Source organism: Drosophila simulans, chromosome 2R (assembly GCF_016746395.2).
Source record: "Drosophila simulans strain w501 chromosome 2R, Prin_Dsim_3.1, whole genome shotgun sequence".
Taxonomy (NCBI): Eukaryota; Metazoa; Arthropoda; class Insecta; order Diptera; family Drosophilidae; genus Drosophila; species Drosophila simulans.
In genome coordinates, this window is record NC_052521.2 from 4,308,311 (window position 1) to 4,326,721 (window position 18,411).

At 45.3% G+C, this 18,411-nt stretch overlaps 1 protein-coding gene across 2 annotated transcripts in view; it reads left to right on the plus strand.

The window, feature by feature from the left end:
- LOC6733288 (GTP-binding protein Di-Ras2) overlaps positions 1-18,411 on the plus strand; it is a 30,738-nt gene that overhangs the window by 6,617 nt on the left and 5,710 nt on the right. For both annotated transcript variants that reach the window (XM_016167554.3, XM_016167555.2), the window contains 4 exons: positions 7,442-7,939; positions 11,563-11,730; positions 12,362-12,471; positions 16,177-16,367. In XM_016167554.3, the coding sequence (XP_016026193.1) occupies positions 7,775-7,939; positions 11,563-11,730; positions 12,362-12,471; positions 16,177-16,367 (634 nt within the window). In that variant the 5' untranslated portion in view covers positions 7,442-7,774. The remainder of the gene's footprint in view (positions 1-7,441; positions 7,940-11,562; positions 11,731-12,361; positions 12,472-16,176; positions 16,368-18,411) is intronic.

The window sequence follows — 18,411 nt, forward strand, 5'->3', positions numbered from 1 at the left end:
AATAAATATGCCTTTCATGGTCACAAGAAATTGGTTCAAGTCAGCACAACTGCTCTTTGCTCTCCAGCCCACATCCCCCTCCCACTTTCTTCGCTTACAGCAATCCGATTTTGGCCAAGTTGTAAAAGCGAAGCTTTTCATATTCGCCAGCAATTGCATTCTATCCTATTTGTATCGGGCATAAGTATATGGAAATTTATGACTGTGACGGCAATCCCACATTTGTTTCAATTATTCACAGTTCGAGTGAAACTGAAAGCAGCTACATGCATATAAATTCAGCTCAACTGCCAAGTGCGAATTTGTTTGGCATTGAAGAACAATTGCGGGGGGGCTGAGGGGAGCTCGAGTGCCGTTCGGCGAGCTTATACATTTTTACCGCTCTTGACATAGACGCGTGCACTAAGTAAACCCGCTCGAGCTGCCTAAATTGTCGAGCACATGTGTGTGTGTGCTCGCAATTTCCCGTCCTGAAAACTGGGAAAGTGGCCCCAAGTGGGTCACAATCGGGCCAAGTCAAATCAATTGACGCCAAGACGCGTCTGCACACACAGCCATTGTCCTCGTGTTTGCTGCCAACACGATTAACCCACAAACGGCTCAGGCAGACGTGCCCCTTTGGATCCTCCTTCTCGGGGAGATTGTGGCAAGTCCGACTGCCACTGACATTGCAAACGCAACTGCAGCTGCAGATGCAGCCTCGGCTTTTGCTGTTGCAGTTGCTGTTGCTGTTTCTGTTGCGAGGAACGTGGCCACTCAAGGGGAGCCCACTTTGTGCTCGCTCCTTACCAATTCCACTTTGCCATTACTTCGATTCCCCGGCCAACGGGGCGAATGAAGCTGTGCTGGGAACTGGCTAGGTACTTTCGCCACGGTACTTTTTCACTCCCTTTCAGTTAGCGACACTTTTGGGAACATTTTCCGATGCTCAATTGAAAATGGGTATTCAAATAGTTTTCTTTCATCCGTTAAAATGTACATGAATAAAAATCCTAAGAAATGAAACCTTTAATGGAACTGGAATACTTAATCCTTAAAAGGAAACTCATGAGTTGACATCTTTTTTCTGCTAAAAGTATAAGCCAAGATCTTTTTCCTATACATAGGTTTACTTAGCTTAGCCAGATATTCGCATCACTATTGCTGGCCAATACGAATGACAATCACGAGGGAGCCTGCACTCTTTTGGCCAAAAGACAAGCACAAAGGCGAGGAAGGGTGAGTCCCACTGCTTCCCCGGCGTCTGTGGTTTGTTTGTGTTTAATTTGTGGCACTGCCAGCTGTTGACAATCGATGACGACCCTCCAGGACGGGCTGCACCAGCGCCAGCCAGCGGCACCTGCTGCCCCGGGAAGCCCCTGCCGGCTTCTCCTTTCGCGCGCCTGATTAAGTTTTTGCATTAATTTCGCTACACCCTCGATGGCGCTATCCTGGTGCTCGTCCTTGGCTTGTTTGCTTAGCCATTAGCCGGGGATTCTGTGACCTGCGGGTCGTTTGAGCGGATCCTTGGGGTTGCAGGCTGCCAGCGAGTGCCTGACCTTTTTGCCAGCCATGCAGTAGCTCCCACCACTCTCAGCTTTCGCCTTGCTGGCTTTTCATGCTTCGGTTGCAATCGAATTTATTGGATCCCCTTTTTAGCCAACTCGCAGTCGCAGTTCTCATCAGCCCAAAGTCGATTACTGAATTTGCGTGCGGAACCTTTTCTTGATTGCAAAATCGCAGAGAGAACTCGATTAGAGTGCGATAGAGTGTATCTTCGGGTAGGGGCTACAGATAACGAGTCTATCCAGTCGATAAAATACCAACGCTAAGCACCTTTGAAATAGCTCCGCTGCTCACAAAGTCTATTAGGGAAGTATCCGCATCAGCTCCTGATTCTGATTGTGATCCTGTTTCTGTTTCTGCTCCCATTGTCCAATTAGCCAAGTCACCAGCCACATGGCTTTGGCTCAGGCTCGCCCATTTGCATCAGACTCGTGTTGCTGCAGTTAATTTGTTGTTTCTGCAGCTAAGTTTCCGCTCCACACAGTTGGCTCATTACGGACTGGAAGGGATCTGGGGCTTCGTTGGCGGCATAATGAGCTCAGTTCAAGTGCAAATTGTTCGCCCGATGTCGGGCGGTCAAAAGGACCTCAACCTCAACCTCGTCCTCGCCCTGGTCATTGCCTTCTATATTTGGATACCTCCAAAAACTTTTTCACAACACTTAAGTCGAACAGATAAAAGGCGTCGTTCTCCTCAGTCGCTTCAGGGGATGTGCGGAGTACTCCTCCTCCTCGGGACTCTGGCAGCCCAACTGCCCCTCCAGGCTCCCAGCCATTTGCCGTGATTAGTATAAATAAGTAACAGTTAGTGACCCATTTTCTGCACACCATTGAGCCAGAAAGAAAAAAGGCTTTAATGGCTCGCCTCCACCATGAAATTGGTGAGGACAGATATGAGTTTGTTAGGGTGGACCTCTGGTTGCGTAATGTTTCATCCCTTTGCCACAATACGAGTATGCATGTATTTAAATATAAATATTCTACCCTAGGAGGAATATAAACTGATCTTGTAATCTGTTTTCCTCAGCCTTTCTGTGACTTTTAAAGGTCAAAGGTATATGCCCTATTAAAATAGTACCAATATTCGAATAAACTTTCAAATTTTGAAGCTTTAAAAAGTAGCACATATGCACATAGATAGTCAGTTGTGCCCGTTCCACTGAATCCCTTTGTAAAAAAGTAGTGAGTTATATCAAAGATCGAACATTACAGTGGTCCACCTTGGTGTTACCTGCTCATCCAACGATGATGGTGCGCGGCTCCCATCCGAAATTGAATTTATGGCACCGCTCCGTGCCTCTGAGATTAATATAGGCCACACCGCCCGAGACGTGTGGAAAGGTGTGAGGCGTGCGACTGCGGGTCGGAGGTCAGATGGACGATCCGGAGCTGTCATCATCGCAGTAATCAACAGTTTAACGGCATCGCCTGGTGGCCTAGATACTGCGTCGCCACTTTGTAATCGTTAAGCCTGGTCCTGCACCAACTACAACTGTCACGGCTTGTAGAAGGGGTATGGACCGGAAGGCGAGGGCTGGGGGTGAAGTGATAATGTGGCTGGGACCCGGTCCTGACCAGAATCATAGCCATAAAATCATTTGTTTATCGCTGCGGCCGCTTTCGGGCCCATTAGTAGTTCAAATTCATCGCCATAAATCCCCGAATCGGTGAAAACAGGGCTAATTCCTTAACATGCATGGGTGCTTGGGTGTTTAGTGTTTGCTGTTTGCTGTTTGGTGTTTGGCGTCAGATGGCAAATGACGCGACGCTCGGCATGCAACATAAAAGCGTATTTTATGATTTAAGCACCACAAGGCCACAACTCACAGCTCACAGCATGAGCAGCCATATTGCGAATGTTAATCGCACATAAAGCGTAATGTTTAATGCTTAATGGTGTTCAAAAGCCCAGACTGCTCAACCCCAGAAATGTTGCCAAATTTGTGTACATGTATTTTGTGTATTTTGTGTTGCGGAATTTACATTAACAAACGGCAAACTAATCAAGTTGAACGAAAAGCCACTGCAATTAGTTGTGGTCGAGAAGTGGCTAACCGGAGAATTCCAAGTCATTTAAGAAGTTTAGGTTCGGTGAAGTTTCAAGTTCGCTTTTTGCAATTACAAAGTTGGACGTCGGGTTTTGTGTAATAAATACATTTTAATTACTTAATTTGGTGTATTTATAAGCACCAGTAAAAATCTCAGCAGGCAGTTAACATAACTTTCTAAAACAATAAGTGGTATGAAAAAATATTTACAATATAAAAACCATATGGCTACCTTGATTTTGGATTTTCAAATGGTTTTTTGAAGCTATTATAATTTTTTAGTGATATCTTAATATTGTTTTTATTGAAATCGTAATATTGCTATATACATATTTATCTACAAGTTTTATAATATGAGTGGGATTACATATCTATACGTGTGCAAATAGACTTAATTAATTTTTAATCCATTAAAAATATTTATTTAAAAAAGTTCATGTTGTAATAATTTTCAATAACCAGGACGCTGTGCCCTGTCATTAAAAAACATGTGAGAAAGCTAAAGCCTTTTGGGATTTAACATATGTTTGTATATGGCTCACAAATTGTTTTTTTTTAATGTTTTTCATAAAGTATCAAAGAACATAGAAAAAAATGTATTGTAAACAAAGGACAACAAATATTGTAATTTATTCTGTTTTTTTTTTGTCAGAAGTACAAAAGAAACAAAAAAATTCAAGACTGAAATACAAGGCTTATCCATAGGTTCCCTTGATCATGCATGGCAAGCATTTCTCTCAGTGTGACAGCTGATGGCTGGAGCTTAACGCACATGTCCATCATCTGCAACAAAGGCGGTTAACACGGATGGCTGGTGCGTCCAAGCGGAAGTAGTTCACCACCGAACCAGGCCAAAGTCCCCAGAGCCGCACCAGAGTTTGCAACTTTTCGCGGGCTTTTCGTGATATGTCGGATCAACTTGTGATATCCCTGCGGTATTTGAGGCATTTTAATCAACTGGCAACGCAGCAGGACGCATTGGAATGCGGCTAATAAATATTTATAAATGCCGCCCCGCACAAATTGTTTGACGTGGTCCGCCTGTTTCCGCAAATATGAAAGTTTAGAATTCTCTGTCTGGCCAGAAACGAGTGACAGCACATCCCCAGCCCTGACCCTTTGGCCACTGCCCCTGCCTTCTGCCACATATGGCCCCCATGGCCCCCAGTCCCTCCGGACCAGTTGAGTCCTTAAGCCCTGGTGCTCGCTTGTTATCGTGTGCCCTTGCCAACAAGTGCAGGGAGTGCCAGAGCCGCGGCAACAGGCAAATGTGCTTTTAATGACATTTTAAACGGCCTCGGGCGCAGGAATGCATCCGATCTGTCTTATCCTCTAAGAAACTAATCAATAAGATGCTCGGCGCACATATGTCCCCCAATCCTGGCACTCCATGTTACCTTCGCCGGAGGGGCCAGCTGAACAGATTCGCAATAATCGGGGGATGGGGCAGGAACACAAATTGATTTCCTGGAAAGCGAAAAAGGGAACGTCAGAATGGCCAATACGAGTATTTTCATTCTTTTATTTTGTGCGTCTGTTGTGATGGCAACCTTGCATTTCCTAACTGCTCGAGCAAACACGTTCCCAAAAGTTTTGAGGTCCTCTGCCCTTTGAGTTGTTGATGACATGTTTCCGTAGTCCGTAGTCCGAGGTCCGTCGTCCGTCGTCCGTCGTCCGCAGTCGGGATGATAAAAACAAAAAATGTCAACAACAGGAACGCTTTTATTTGCGGAAAACAGAAAAATTAATTCAAGTTTGGCTCTTTCGGCTTGCTTTAAAATGTAAAGCGGAAACTTTTGGCCAGGGCTTGCCGTTCTTTTATGTTTTCCACAGCTGTTGGCAGTTGTCTTCGGCGTGGGCCTAGTAGATTTAATTAAATTTTTGTACAGAAAAACACTCTGAAGGCTGCTGCGTGTGCGAAAGTTTGCGAGCGTTGCCCGGGATTCGGGAATATGTTGAAAATAGAGTTCTCATGGGGGAAAATCGGCGACAGCACTGGCTTTTAATATTGATATTTAAATTTTCTAATTTACTCTACCCGTGGGAAATTCCCTCCGCTCCCGCTCAGTTATATCATTATCCGCTCGCTTTCGGCTTATCTAAAGCACATCCACCCGCTACTTCACATGGCATAATGCAGTGCAAACAGTATGTCCCACAGGGCGTATGAAATTCTCCCGTTTTGTGCAGCCCCCCTGCGCAAAATAGATGCAAATTAATATGCATTTCTATGCTGCTGCTACTGCTGGGCTAAGCTGAAAACAACAAACAAAATCTTCCGTACTGCTGGTTTTTCATTAAAAATTATCCCGAGCACAATGTAAATAGTTGTGAATTTACAAGGATGCCTGCCTTCGCAAGTGCAGCTCAAGTTCAGGTGGTTTTTGCATTTCGAAATTCGGAATTCGGCCAGACGAGCCGAGAAATTAAAAACACTTTGCTTCGCTTTAGGCCAGGCCCACATCCCCATCCCCACATGCCCACATGCATTTGATATTCCCTGAGTTTGCCTGCAAGGCTAACATAAACATGGGCGGAATAACAAACCCCACTTGAGTGCTGAACGAATGATTATGAAAGTGCCTTAGCGCTTTGACTTTCAGATCTAAAAGTCATAAATCCGTGCGGATATTTGCCATCTGGTGAAACTACGGCCGTAACCACTGCCACACACACAGGCACGGACAGTGCAAACGAGCCGGGCTATTACTGCACTCAACCAGGTGATTGGGTCGTAAACCACCTGTCCTCGGAGGCAAGTGCAGTTCACCTTTCTGCAGGTGAGGCGACCAGTTTGCTAGTTTTCACTCTGATTCATTAGCCCCGGAATAATTAACAGCCGATGCAGCCTGCACACTTAAATTGATCCTTATTATCTGCACGCGGGACGGAACGCAGTCAGTTCAGTGGGCGTCTAACCAAATTTGCCCACTCACGGGCGGCAGCAACCTGTGCAGTTGATGGCAATAAATTGCATTTGCTGGAAAACCTAATTACATTAAGTTGCAATTACGGGAACAGAGAGCGCCGGAGGATTGCCCAGGTGCACATGGCACAGGTGCAAATGGTCCTCCGCTGGCGCGCTTTAAGAAAAACTGCAAAATTGCTGCCAATTGAATTGGCTGCACTTAGCCTGCACATTACATCACATGCAAACTGCAAGGGCCGAAAGGCCGAAAGGAAGTGCATTTGCCACTCCAGCGCTCCACTCCACTGTGTTTGTCTGATGCTTTATGGGGTCCACATACGTTTTCGGTTTCTGTTTGGTTTGCATCCGGGGAATTCGGCTCCCAGAGCGGCCTCCTCAATTGGAGGGTCTTAGTTGTATCAATGTTTGTATCCAGATGCCATACGTTCATCTGATTTGCGGGGTGAGCACGTGAGCAGATTATGATTACATGCAGCGAGCTGCATGCCACTGCAGTTTGAGATACTTTGAGCCCGAGCAGCGCATCCTTTGGCAAAGCCAATCAGGAGCAGCAAACAGAAATGGATGGGATACAGAGTTTTGAAACTACATTTTCAGATTCCAATGGCTTCGGGTGGGTTACCGTTTGGTAAAATTGTGAAAACTGCAGCTTTGATGCCTGATTTGAATGCGATTGCATTGTTGCCTTGAAGTTTTCGTCCAAATAATAATTCATTTTACTCACACACTTGCGGAGGTTTGGTATTTGTTTTTACCTAGTTTGGGATTACTTTAAGCTTATGTTGGTAATTTAAATATGCAAAAGTACTTGAAAAATAAAATATGAAAGTACTTGATAAGCATAGCCCTAAGTTATTAATAGATCGTACTTGAAAGTACAAAACCGAGCTAAATTTCACCCTATTTGTTTGCATCCACAGCTTCGCACTACTTCGCGACCGGAAGCGGAAGTTGCCAGGCCGGAAGTCTGGCTGCCTGCTGCCGTCTGGCCCTGCCGTGCTAGTGGCCATGGTGAAGGTGTACCTGGAACACTGAGCTCGCAGCGGAAATCGAGGAAGTGTTGGGACTTATGATGCCCCGACTACGGCTTAAGCACACAAATCCGTCATAATGCAGCGCTGAGGCCAGCGGAACAAGCAAACACAAGCCATCGCACTTGAGGGCCAACGCAGCTGAACAATCGCAGGACGAGGGTGCTCCACTTGACGACTAGCGATTTCCAAACAGGAGACGTCGACAAAGCCACTAGCGAGATGGCGGACCTGGAGCGCATTCGCCTCGTCCTTCTGGGCGGCGCCGGCGTGGGCAAGAGCTCCATTGTGAAGCGCTTCCTGTTCAAAACCTACACGGACAAATATCGCGCCACCGTCGAGGATCTCTACAATCGCGAGTACGACCTGGGAGGCGTCACACTGAAGGTAAGTCCTTGCCCGATTCCCCGAGTCCCCTGTTCCGGTTACAATGGAACAAGTGTGCGCCAGCTTTTTGTCCCTTTTTGGTGACATTTCAAGTGGAATTTTGCTGTAATTGGTTTATAAGAGTTGAAATGTCAGAAATGCACTCCCAACTATATGCCTTAGTGCTCGTCTTAAAAGCCATTCATTCTCATCCTGCAAAAACGTACTTTTGGGAAAAATTAACGGCTAGGAGAAGATTTTTATTTAACAATGGAGCTGAGACATTAATTACTTGACGTTTAAGCACAAATCAAGTAAATTTAATTTTGGATAGGCCTATGTCGCTTAATTATAAAATATCAGGAGTCTGGGCAATACTCCTTAGAATGCGAGTGGTTGGAGTAAAAGGTTAACTAAGAAATTAATGGGCAATCGCTGCAACCCACCTGTATGCCAGATTTGTTATTCCAAACAATTTAAACCGACTGCAGTGGGACGACTTCATTTACCCAATCACCGTTGTGGTCATCAACTCGCCGGCAATGCCATAGGTAATGCCGCAAATTAGGCAGAAATCTACTAATTGGATGTCTGGAGAACATCCACAGCACAGGGCTCCGCAGGCTTTACGCTCCATATGCAAAGTATTAGGCAAGACACGTGTGCTTCTGGTCTCCTGGCAATTGAGTAGCTCCCTGAAAGCCTATTTGGAGCGGAGTGGAGCAGGCAGGAGTGGTTGGCGGTCTGTGGGGTCGGCGGTTTGAGCCATCTCTGCCAGGGGCAGAACTCGGGAAGATTACATATGTATATTAAAGATGAAAACGCAAATTGAACGAATGAATCTCAACTGGCTTAAATGTACTTACGGCAGTCTTGGCGAATAGTTTCCAGCCCCATCCCTTCACCACAAACGGAGCGACCGACTGACAAACTGACTGACAGCTTGTGGGCGGAGACTCATTAATCAAATTTGCACACGCTCAAAACAGCGGAAGCAACTTGGAAAATGTGGCCCACTTCCCAGCCCGCTGAGCTACCAGTGCTGCCGGCGGAAGAGTTCCGGACTTGCGTGCCCTATTACGCTACTTAGGAGCGCGATTAATGGGTAATAACTTGTGTCATGCCCGGGGAAGAACGAGGGAGTATACCGGAAACTGATAACTGCTGCGTATTATTTTAATCGGGCCTTTATCTGCTATGGATAACCATACGGGTGTTGATAGCACTGGAGGTAGAGGGTCCTCCGTGGAAGCAGGCATCACAGCTGCCTCCGACGCATCCTTACGACCATGTCATGAAATGGAAAACTTCTGATGGAACATCATTCACTGCTCCGCTGGAGCTGATTATACGCTGTTCAAACTTGTCTTACACCACAAGCACATGTTCGGCGAACAAAAGTTGCTGGGAAAGTTGATTAATAGGTGGGCTGCCTGGCTGCCTGGCTGGCTGGAGCTGCTGAGCTTCATTATCGGGATTCTAGCTGGCCAAATTGATTCCTGGAGGTGCTTTGGTGACACTGGCTCTCTAGGAGGCGGCGCCGTTGCCAGGCTCTTGTCTTCGATTTAATTAATTTCATTTTAGCGACCGACGGGTGCGCATCCATTACTTAAGCCCGCCCAGATTGAATTCCACTCGGGAGCTGTCACCCGACCCCAAAGTGATTTATTCCCGGCCACCTTGGGTGCAGTGTCCAGACGGTCAGGCAGCCAGGTGGCTAGGTGCATCCAAATCAGGTTGGCCTGGACCATTGGCCGCTGGGGCCAAAGCCAAAGCTTGCCATCCAAGCTCGAGGAGCGCCCACAGCCCGCTGAGACTGATTGCCGGAGCAGCATGTGGCCATCAAACGGGAACATTCTATTGCACTAAACGATTTTTGGTCTTTAAAAGCCATTTCGTGTATGTACGTGGATGTGCAAGTGCGCACAGCAGGACGCATTTGATGCCTTAAACATGGATGGTCGAACAAAGGCGGTCCGGCGAACAAAAGCCGAGCGACCGGGAATGGTGTCAAAAATATAAATTGTGTCATTCTGCAAAGTGTTTTAATAAAGTTTACTCATTTCGGCCAAACAATGCGTTACAAATTTGCGTCACAATGGCCCAGGCTGTCAATTGGTGGGCTAAGGACCAAGAGGAGATCACGTCGACAGGGCTAAATGGTTGGATTCGCCTCTGGCTCTTTGGCTTTCTGGCCTCCGCGTGCCATTGACATTCCGGAATCCGGATCGCGTTCGATGCGTATCGCGTACTCCACGCGGCATTATGCTCGTAACCAACATAACAGATGCTGACACGGGGATTAGTTGGCTTCAACCAGGAGTCACGACCTCGGGGCCACCGTCCAGATGGCCAGACAACCGGACACCGCCGATTGGGCGGGGCATTCGTCCTTGTGCTTTCCACGGACATATCGTTTAAAAAGCACTCCATTAAATGTCCTGCGTACAAAGGGCAGTGCCAACAGCAGTGAAAACGACGCCCAAAATAATGGATAAAAAAGGATCCGGACCATGTTTGCCTGTATTTAAAGTACCAGAATTTAATGTCGGATTCACTTAAAATGTATATTCCTAGCTCCCACTTCACTGAGAACAATAGCATTTTATCCGTTTAACTACTTCTTTAATATTCCAATAAATATTAAGAAAGAATGTTTGCTTTTGTCTGAATTTGAATCTCCAAAGATTTACCAAACTTTAGCTTTTAAGCCCTATTTCCATGCCATTAAAACGGTTGAAAAAACTATACCATTTGAGCACTTTGTCGCCACTAACAAAGTTAATAAACGTTGCGCGGCAATATCTTTATACACCAAAAAGAAACTAGAACGGAATATTTTACGGTATGACGAAGTTTATACACCCTACCGCTTCAACTATTTCCTATCACCTTAATAATATAGAAGTACTCCTCTTTTCAAAAGCTTTTCTATCAGTACTCTATTAATATTTAAATCTTTACTAAGGCAACTATATGGTGTAGTAATCATAAATTCAGCAGATAGCTATTATACTGAGCGACTACTTTAGAGTGATTAAAACTATAATACCCTCTGCAAGGGTATAACCATACTTGACAAATTTCCGATAATAACTCTTCGGTCTTTTAGCTGCAGAAACCTTTTGTAACTGACACCTTTGGACCAAGAGACTTCCACATTATTAAAATCAAACGTTGGAAAATCACTCTTAGTCTCTTAAACTTCATTTAGGTTTTGGGCATCATAGTAAAGAAATGACAACGTATTTAAGCTTCCACAAAAAAGTCTAAATTATTGAAAAACCAATTTGTATTGCTTTTCCTATAAGATACATGGTCTAAAGGAGAGCACAGCAAGTAATCAAATGGATTCGTTTAAGTAATAATTTTGTTCAGCTCCATGTTCCCCCAATCTCACAGTGCTGCCTTTAATCAAAGGACCTGCAAAATAAAATTGTAATATCGTGAATGAATTTAATTTTATGGAATACATTTTGTTGTTTAAATTGAACGTCAATGATCTGAAACACGGCGGGTTAAATTAAAAACCGCGAACGCTCCATGCGGACACGGGATCTCATTGATGGCAGTTTACTGCCATCCACGGCTGGCGGCCATCCCAATTTAATTATGCGTAATTTTTCCGCCCTCATCCCTTGCAGGTGGACATCCTGGACACGTCGGGTGACATGCAGTTCCCGGCCATGCGGCGCCTGTCCATCGCCACGGCCCACGCCTTCATGCTCGTCTACGCGGCCACATCCGCGCCCAGCTTCCAGTGTGTGAAGCAGTGCTTCGAGGAGATCCGCGAGCAGCGCGGTGACTTCCAGGTGAGTTGCAGGTGCAGCTGCAGTCCGCACTTGGCACTCAGCACTCCTGCATTTTGCATGTAATCAGCGGCGCCTGAAATGCGGAAGCCTGAAAGGACCCTCGTCCTGCGCCACAATCCGAAAAGCAATTATAAATGTTCCCCTTTGTGGCGGAGGAGTCAAGCCGAGCGGCAGAGCTCTGCCTCTGCAGAGGTTTAGGCTTTTTGCTCGGACTCGGCTCTAAAGTTGCACAGTGGGTCAGGGGTCACTTGCCACTTGGTAAGCGGTACAAACTAAAAGACAAATGGCCTAGGAAGTTTCCAATTTAATAAGACATCAGTTCTACATCTGTTCATATTCGTAGTGAGCATTCGTCCAGGTTATTTCTTTATCTCCTCTTTAATGAAAGATACTTTGAGTGGGTTTAGTTTCAGATAGGTATTACTGTGCAATATAGGGTTAACAATTCCGTGCCAATGTGCGATAGTTAGCGCTATTGTTTCCGAGGGCTTTCATGGTTTCCGCTTTTCGCCGCCATTGTGCGAACGAGTATCAATTACGGCGCAATACGCTTTGTCCGCATCCCGATTTCGGGCGGACAAGGAGGCTTGTGCCGCTCCGAGTGCCACTGCTAATCCTTTTCGCTCCGCAGGACATCCCCATTGTGATCGCCGGGAACAAGTCCGACCTGGCCACCACCCACAGAGAGGTCAAGCTGGAGGAGGTGACCGACTGGGTCTTCTGCGAGCTGCCGCGCTTACGGTAAGTTGGCACTTGCCCACATGAATCTCGCAGGATACGGTCGCCGTAAAATGCGCAACAGCTGCTGCACGCGACAGCAATTAGGGGACAACTGCCAAAAGTTGTGCAACAAAGCCCGAGCCACAAAGCCGCAAAACCGCCAAACAGCTGCAATTTTCATAAGTAACGAAACACAGTGGAATTAAAATGGAGCCATAAATTCGTGCCGCCCCAGAGGAGCTGCAATGGCAAGGGGCAGCCGGCAGCAAATGGCAGCAGCGCAATTAAATTGCTAGAAATGAAATTAAGCGACTGAGAGCGTGACGGCGACCATGGAAGGGAGTTGGGCCACCGAAATCAGTTGCATTGTCCACGGAACGGGTGCTGCGCTCATTAAATGCCATTTGTTAGCTGGGAAAGTGTCGGAGCAAGAGTCGCACACTGAAAGAAATTACTAGGAATCGGGGGGAATTTGCCAAAAGATAGTACTAGTTGGATAATCACAGCAGTCACAAGTATAAAGTCAAGTAGTGTGAAGAATGATATTATAAATACGTGTTATATTATTATTATCATTTGTTTTGGTACTCCCTTAAACTTATTTTTCTGAGTGCAGCTAGGTGGAAATCGCATCAGGAGGAATATAGCATCTCGCTATTTGCACAAAGGATGTTTCCCCATAATAGCTCCTAATTGGCCATCTTGTGCCGCAAACGGTGATGCTGTCATGTTGGCCATCTACATGCAACCGTTGACGGGGACAACTGGTCGTATGAGTGATACATTGGAGTGGTCTTTGAATACTAAGCAGTGGGGCATTCCATATGCGCATATGCATGGGGTGCATGGGGTCCTTCAACTTGGCTGTTCTAGAACCGTTCGATTGATGCTCTGGGAACTTGCTGTGAGGCTGTGAGAAGTATGATTAGTAGTGGTGATGATTTGTGTTTCCTTCCGAAACACAATGGGTGAAAACTCTAGAGTTCGTCAGAGGCGAGCAGCAAACCGACATTTTGTTAAATGAATAAACCACAGAAAGTTTCAAATGCATTTGACGAATGAACGCATATAAAATGCAGAAAGGTGATAGGTGAAGTGTACAAATATTTATATTTATTTGATGTCTGACTCGTATAGAGTTTCGTAGCTGTTTCATTTGTTCAATTTCAGGACTTTAAAGTTTAAGTTACCGAGTTGCGAAAAAGCCCAGTTGTACAGAACTGCTTCTTTTGTCAGCAAAAGTAGACCGCAGCGAGTGGTAAACGAGTACAACTGGCCTGATTAAAGTCTTTGTTTGCCACATTAACAATTTTAATGCATTTCTCGCGTGACAACCAGCCGTGAAAGCGCGGCCGCATCCTGGCGATTCGCTGGTGAAAAGGACTCGCTGGCCAGCACATATTTCAGAGGCGCTTTTCGCGAGGTAATTGCTTCCTTAATAAACTGCGGGGCAGGACTCGTAAAAATCACTTGCGATCACATACGTGCCTGCCGCTGGGAGTGGGCCTCCTGGCATAATTCCATGCGAGTGTCCTGCGAAAGTCCCCGGGATGGGCGGCGGCAAAGTGGGGCGTGGCACGCTCGTGTTGCTGTTTAAGCAAGCGTGCGTAAACTTATTTAAAAGCGACCAAAGAGCGCCACGCAGGAGGCGCACTCAACCGCAAAATGGAGATGACAGAGGCCGCAGGACGAAGGATTGGGCAAGTGGGATGGAGACTGAAGGACGCGGGACAAGGTACAAGGGACACGAGACGCAGGACAGTTGGCGTGAGCATTACGTACAAATCTCTGTTGGATTAAACATTCACGCAGATTGATGGTGCGGTTTTGTTCCCGGGAGCGGGAAACACCTTGAACCCATCGCCACAATCTCACACCTAGAGGATTCCCCAGGTTCCCCACTCGCGTGGAGGTGTGAGTGCTTGTGTGGGTGTGTGTGTGTGTGTGGTGTTTCCTGGCATCGAGCTGCAATGCAATTTGTTGCTGCCTGTCTGTCTGCGGTTAAACGCTTTAAGAGCATGCCACTCAAGTGCATTTATCTGCCTGAATGGGCACTCCCCCGCATTGTGCTCAGTGTATGCCACACACCGTAGGGATACATTGGGGCAGGTCCTACGTGGGTAAGTGGTTTACTGTGCCGAAGGTGGGACAATGTATTTATTCAACATTTAATTGCAAAGTCATGCGCATTTTCCTGCCGTTTGGCCAGCCAGCGTTAATGCGCAAAATAAACTCCCGTGCGATATCAATTTTACTTTGATTTACTGTTATTGCAGCTTACGGCATTAACAATTCGGCCATCTATTTGTTTATTTTGCCAAGTCAGCCGTTGTAACTTTAATTAAATGAAGCTGCCTGGAATGCTAAAATATTCTGTGTCACTCTGTCAGCTGTTTCTGTAGCATAAAAAAGGCAAAAATTGGGAAAATCCAGCAAAGAAATCCATTTTATGAATATTAATTCAGAACAAGTGTAAATGCAAACTGCAGTTGAATAAAAACCCCTTTCAAATAACATTGGAAACAGCGTTTAAATAAATATACATTTCCAAATTTGTTAGGGTCATCTTGCAATCATTCATATTGATCAAAAAAATTTAATATTTAACGTAACACCACTGCACTCAAATATTAATAACTATACATAAAATAAAACCATAAGAAATAGTTCAACTATAGCTTTACAAATTCTGATCTAAAATTGAGTAGAAATTGGAAAATTAAATCTTCAGCTATGCCACTTATCGCCAAAATCGTAGATACAAGGAAAATATTTTTGCCAGAATGGGACTTTCAAGATTATATATTCTAGTATAAGTACTAACCTCACTACTATTTAGGGAAAACTATAAATTTAAAGTACACATTTTAAAATTTGATTGCTTTAATACCTTATCTAATTAAAATTTGCTTGTCCGCTTGTAAAATATACATCAATTTTAACGACATTCATAAATTTTTTGCGTGCAGATCTGTTTCATTTCAAATAATCAACTAATTAATGAGGAACGGAGTAACTGAAATTAATTAAAGTGATAAGTACATTTTCCACTGAAAATGTGTGAATGCGAAGTACAATCGACAATTCTTTGGAAAAAGGCAACAAAGGGCAATTCTGATGTAAGCCAAACTGGAATATTTTGACTAGAAATAAGCCATCCGACGAAAGGCCACATTTAAGCTGGAAATCCTCCTGACAGGCGGGTACTGCGTAATCCTGCCATCGCCCGTGTGTTGAACCCCACCTGTCCTCGCCAACATCATCGTCCTCGTCATAGTCATAGTCCTTGCTTCATGCTCATCCCATTCCTATCCTCATCCTAGTCTTAACCCTGGTCTCAGAGCTGTGGGGCCAGCGTGGATCGTGGCCGCGTCCTGCAGTGAATCCTTAGTGCCGCACCATTTTGAAGCGAACATGACATGCTTAATTTGGCCATTAGCAACATTTGTTTCGGCCCCCCGGACGGTGGTCCGGATGGATGGGATGGCCCACTTGGTCGTGGCGAGCACAAAAACTCTGTTTCGCATTGAACATGCCACATTGTTGGGCTGGTTTTGTTTGGCTTTTTTGGCTCGGTTTACGGTTTGGATCGTTTTGGGTTTTTTGTGCCGCAATCGCTTTGTTTCGGGCCACCGAAATTCGCTGATGTATGCATTGCGTATGCGCTATATACCCGGTCGCCCCTGAAATTATGCAACCTTTTTAAACCGCCTCTCCTCCTCGCAGGGCGAAAGTGCTGGAGTGCTCGGCGAAGGAGGACAGCAACGTGACGGACCTCTTCAAGTCCCTGCTCTCCCTGTCCCGCTTCCTGCCCGCCAGCAGTAGTGGGAGCGGGGGCAGCGGGGGCGGCGGCGAGGCGGCGCCCAGCGGTTTCAAGCGGCGTTCATCGGCCTACGTCAGCGCATCGTCCAGTCGCAGTAAGTACTCGCAAATGCTCTCATGTATGCTGACAGACCCAAAAATTGTGAAATTGGTAGTACATATATAAAGATGGTAGTGGGGGTAAAGGGAAACCAGCTTACTATTTTAATGTGTCAGCAATTCAACATCTTTTAAGCATATACCTCCATAAAACCAAACTTAAATATAGGGAAATTTTATAATCTTTTTTTATTTATATATGCTCAAAGCTTAACCTTTCTTTCACTCAAATTAAGAACTAAATTAAATATTATAGATTTTAATACATACATAGAAAAATCTTATACAAGACTGATATAATCTTAATTTCTTAGAAAAAATATTGTGAAGCTCTCGACTATCAGATACTCGTTACTGAACTGGTGGGAGTGCAAATAGAAATGAATATTAAGCCGGATTGTGAGAGTGGGCGTGGCAGTCTTCTGAAACCAAGCGTCTCTAGAATCTGCATGCTTAATCTCAACTTTCTAGTTTTTATAGCTTCCGATATCTTAACGTTCATACGGACATACAAACGAAAGGACGGACATGCGGACAAGCGAACGGACAGAATGCCTAGACTTGACTAGTAATTCTGATCAAGAAAATGTAACTTCTACCTGATACATACTCATACTTTTCAACGAATACATCACAATATAAACAGTATAAATATATAAATATCAAAACGTACTTGCTCACAGTTATGATAAAGGATGACCCGAATTTGCAAATGAAATCTAAACAGCTAGCTAAAAATTTGTGATTTATGGCTTGATTTGCACGGTAGTGCGCGATAGAAATAGTTTTGGTTGCCTTTGACCCCATTAAATCCCTTGAGTCGCTCAACGACGCATCCTGAAAGGGCGAATTGCCTTGCTATCCATCCTGCCAGAAAATCGAGCACAACACCCAGTGCCACGGCTTGGAGCACAATATCTCCATGGATGCACCACTTGATTTGTTGCCATGGCCAGGCAAAATGGAAATGAAAACCAGATGATGCAAACCCTTTGTTGATTGTTTTTGGCCTCGTCGCGGTTGGCCGTAACAGTTTCAAATGTCAATTAAACATTCATATTCGCCGGCTGTGATTGAAAGTCATACCTGTAACCTGAACAGCTTTATTCGGGGATTTAAGTGCCGCCGTAAGGAGCTTAATTAGTGCGAAATTAAAATGCGAGTGCGCCGCCCATTAATGCAATAATTAAGCCGGTTGCGGGTCGCAGATGTCACTAAGCCGGGCTTATAGCCAATCAATAATTGATGCACATTTATGAATGTATTCACAATTTTAAACAGGAGGGAAGCCCCGCGCACATGGGGCCAATTAATTGGAATTCTTTAAATGCGGCCAGGATAGCTAGGATAACTTTTGGCAATTTGGCTAATTGAATGCAATTAGCATTCCTGCTTCAATTGCCGCCTCCGTCCACTGCCACCGCCTTTGGTCTAATTAATTGTGGGAACTCGGGATCAGGAGTGGAGTAAGACGGGCCGTCGAGACCCTTTCTTCCGACCCAATTGACAAAGACAAACTCTTTTTCATTATTCATCAGACGACAAAGTGAAGGAAGCGCCGCCGAAAAGCAAAGCAAAGCCGGGCAAAAAGCCGTCGCGACGGGGTTAAAGGCTTCATAAGGACGAATTCGCTTTCGGCGAGTCCTTCGCCGCGCGATGTTCAAACGAATTCAATTTGATCAAAATGTTTCCGAGCGAGCACGTGTATTAATTAAACAGCTTGACCTCCTAATTACCCTGTAATGGAATGCTTTATTATCTCATTAAAAACTTAGTTCGCAGCACATGAAAATAGAACACAAAGGCCAAGACAACAGCCAACGGCTCGAGAAGTTCCGAATTTTGCCGACCTCGTCAAAGTATAAATATCTAGTTAATTAATGTTGCCTCGACTGGCGCGGGGCCCAAATAATTAATTTAATTTTTTTTTGGGAAAGCAAAAGTTGCGGAATCATTACGGATCCCGCCCAGTCAGCGAGGCCAATATGGTAAGTGTTCGCCCTAAAGTCCTTTCGTAAAATTTCACTGCTGTCGCCGTGA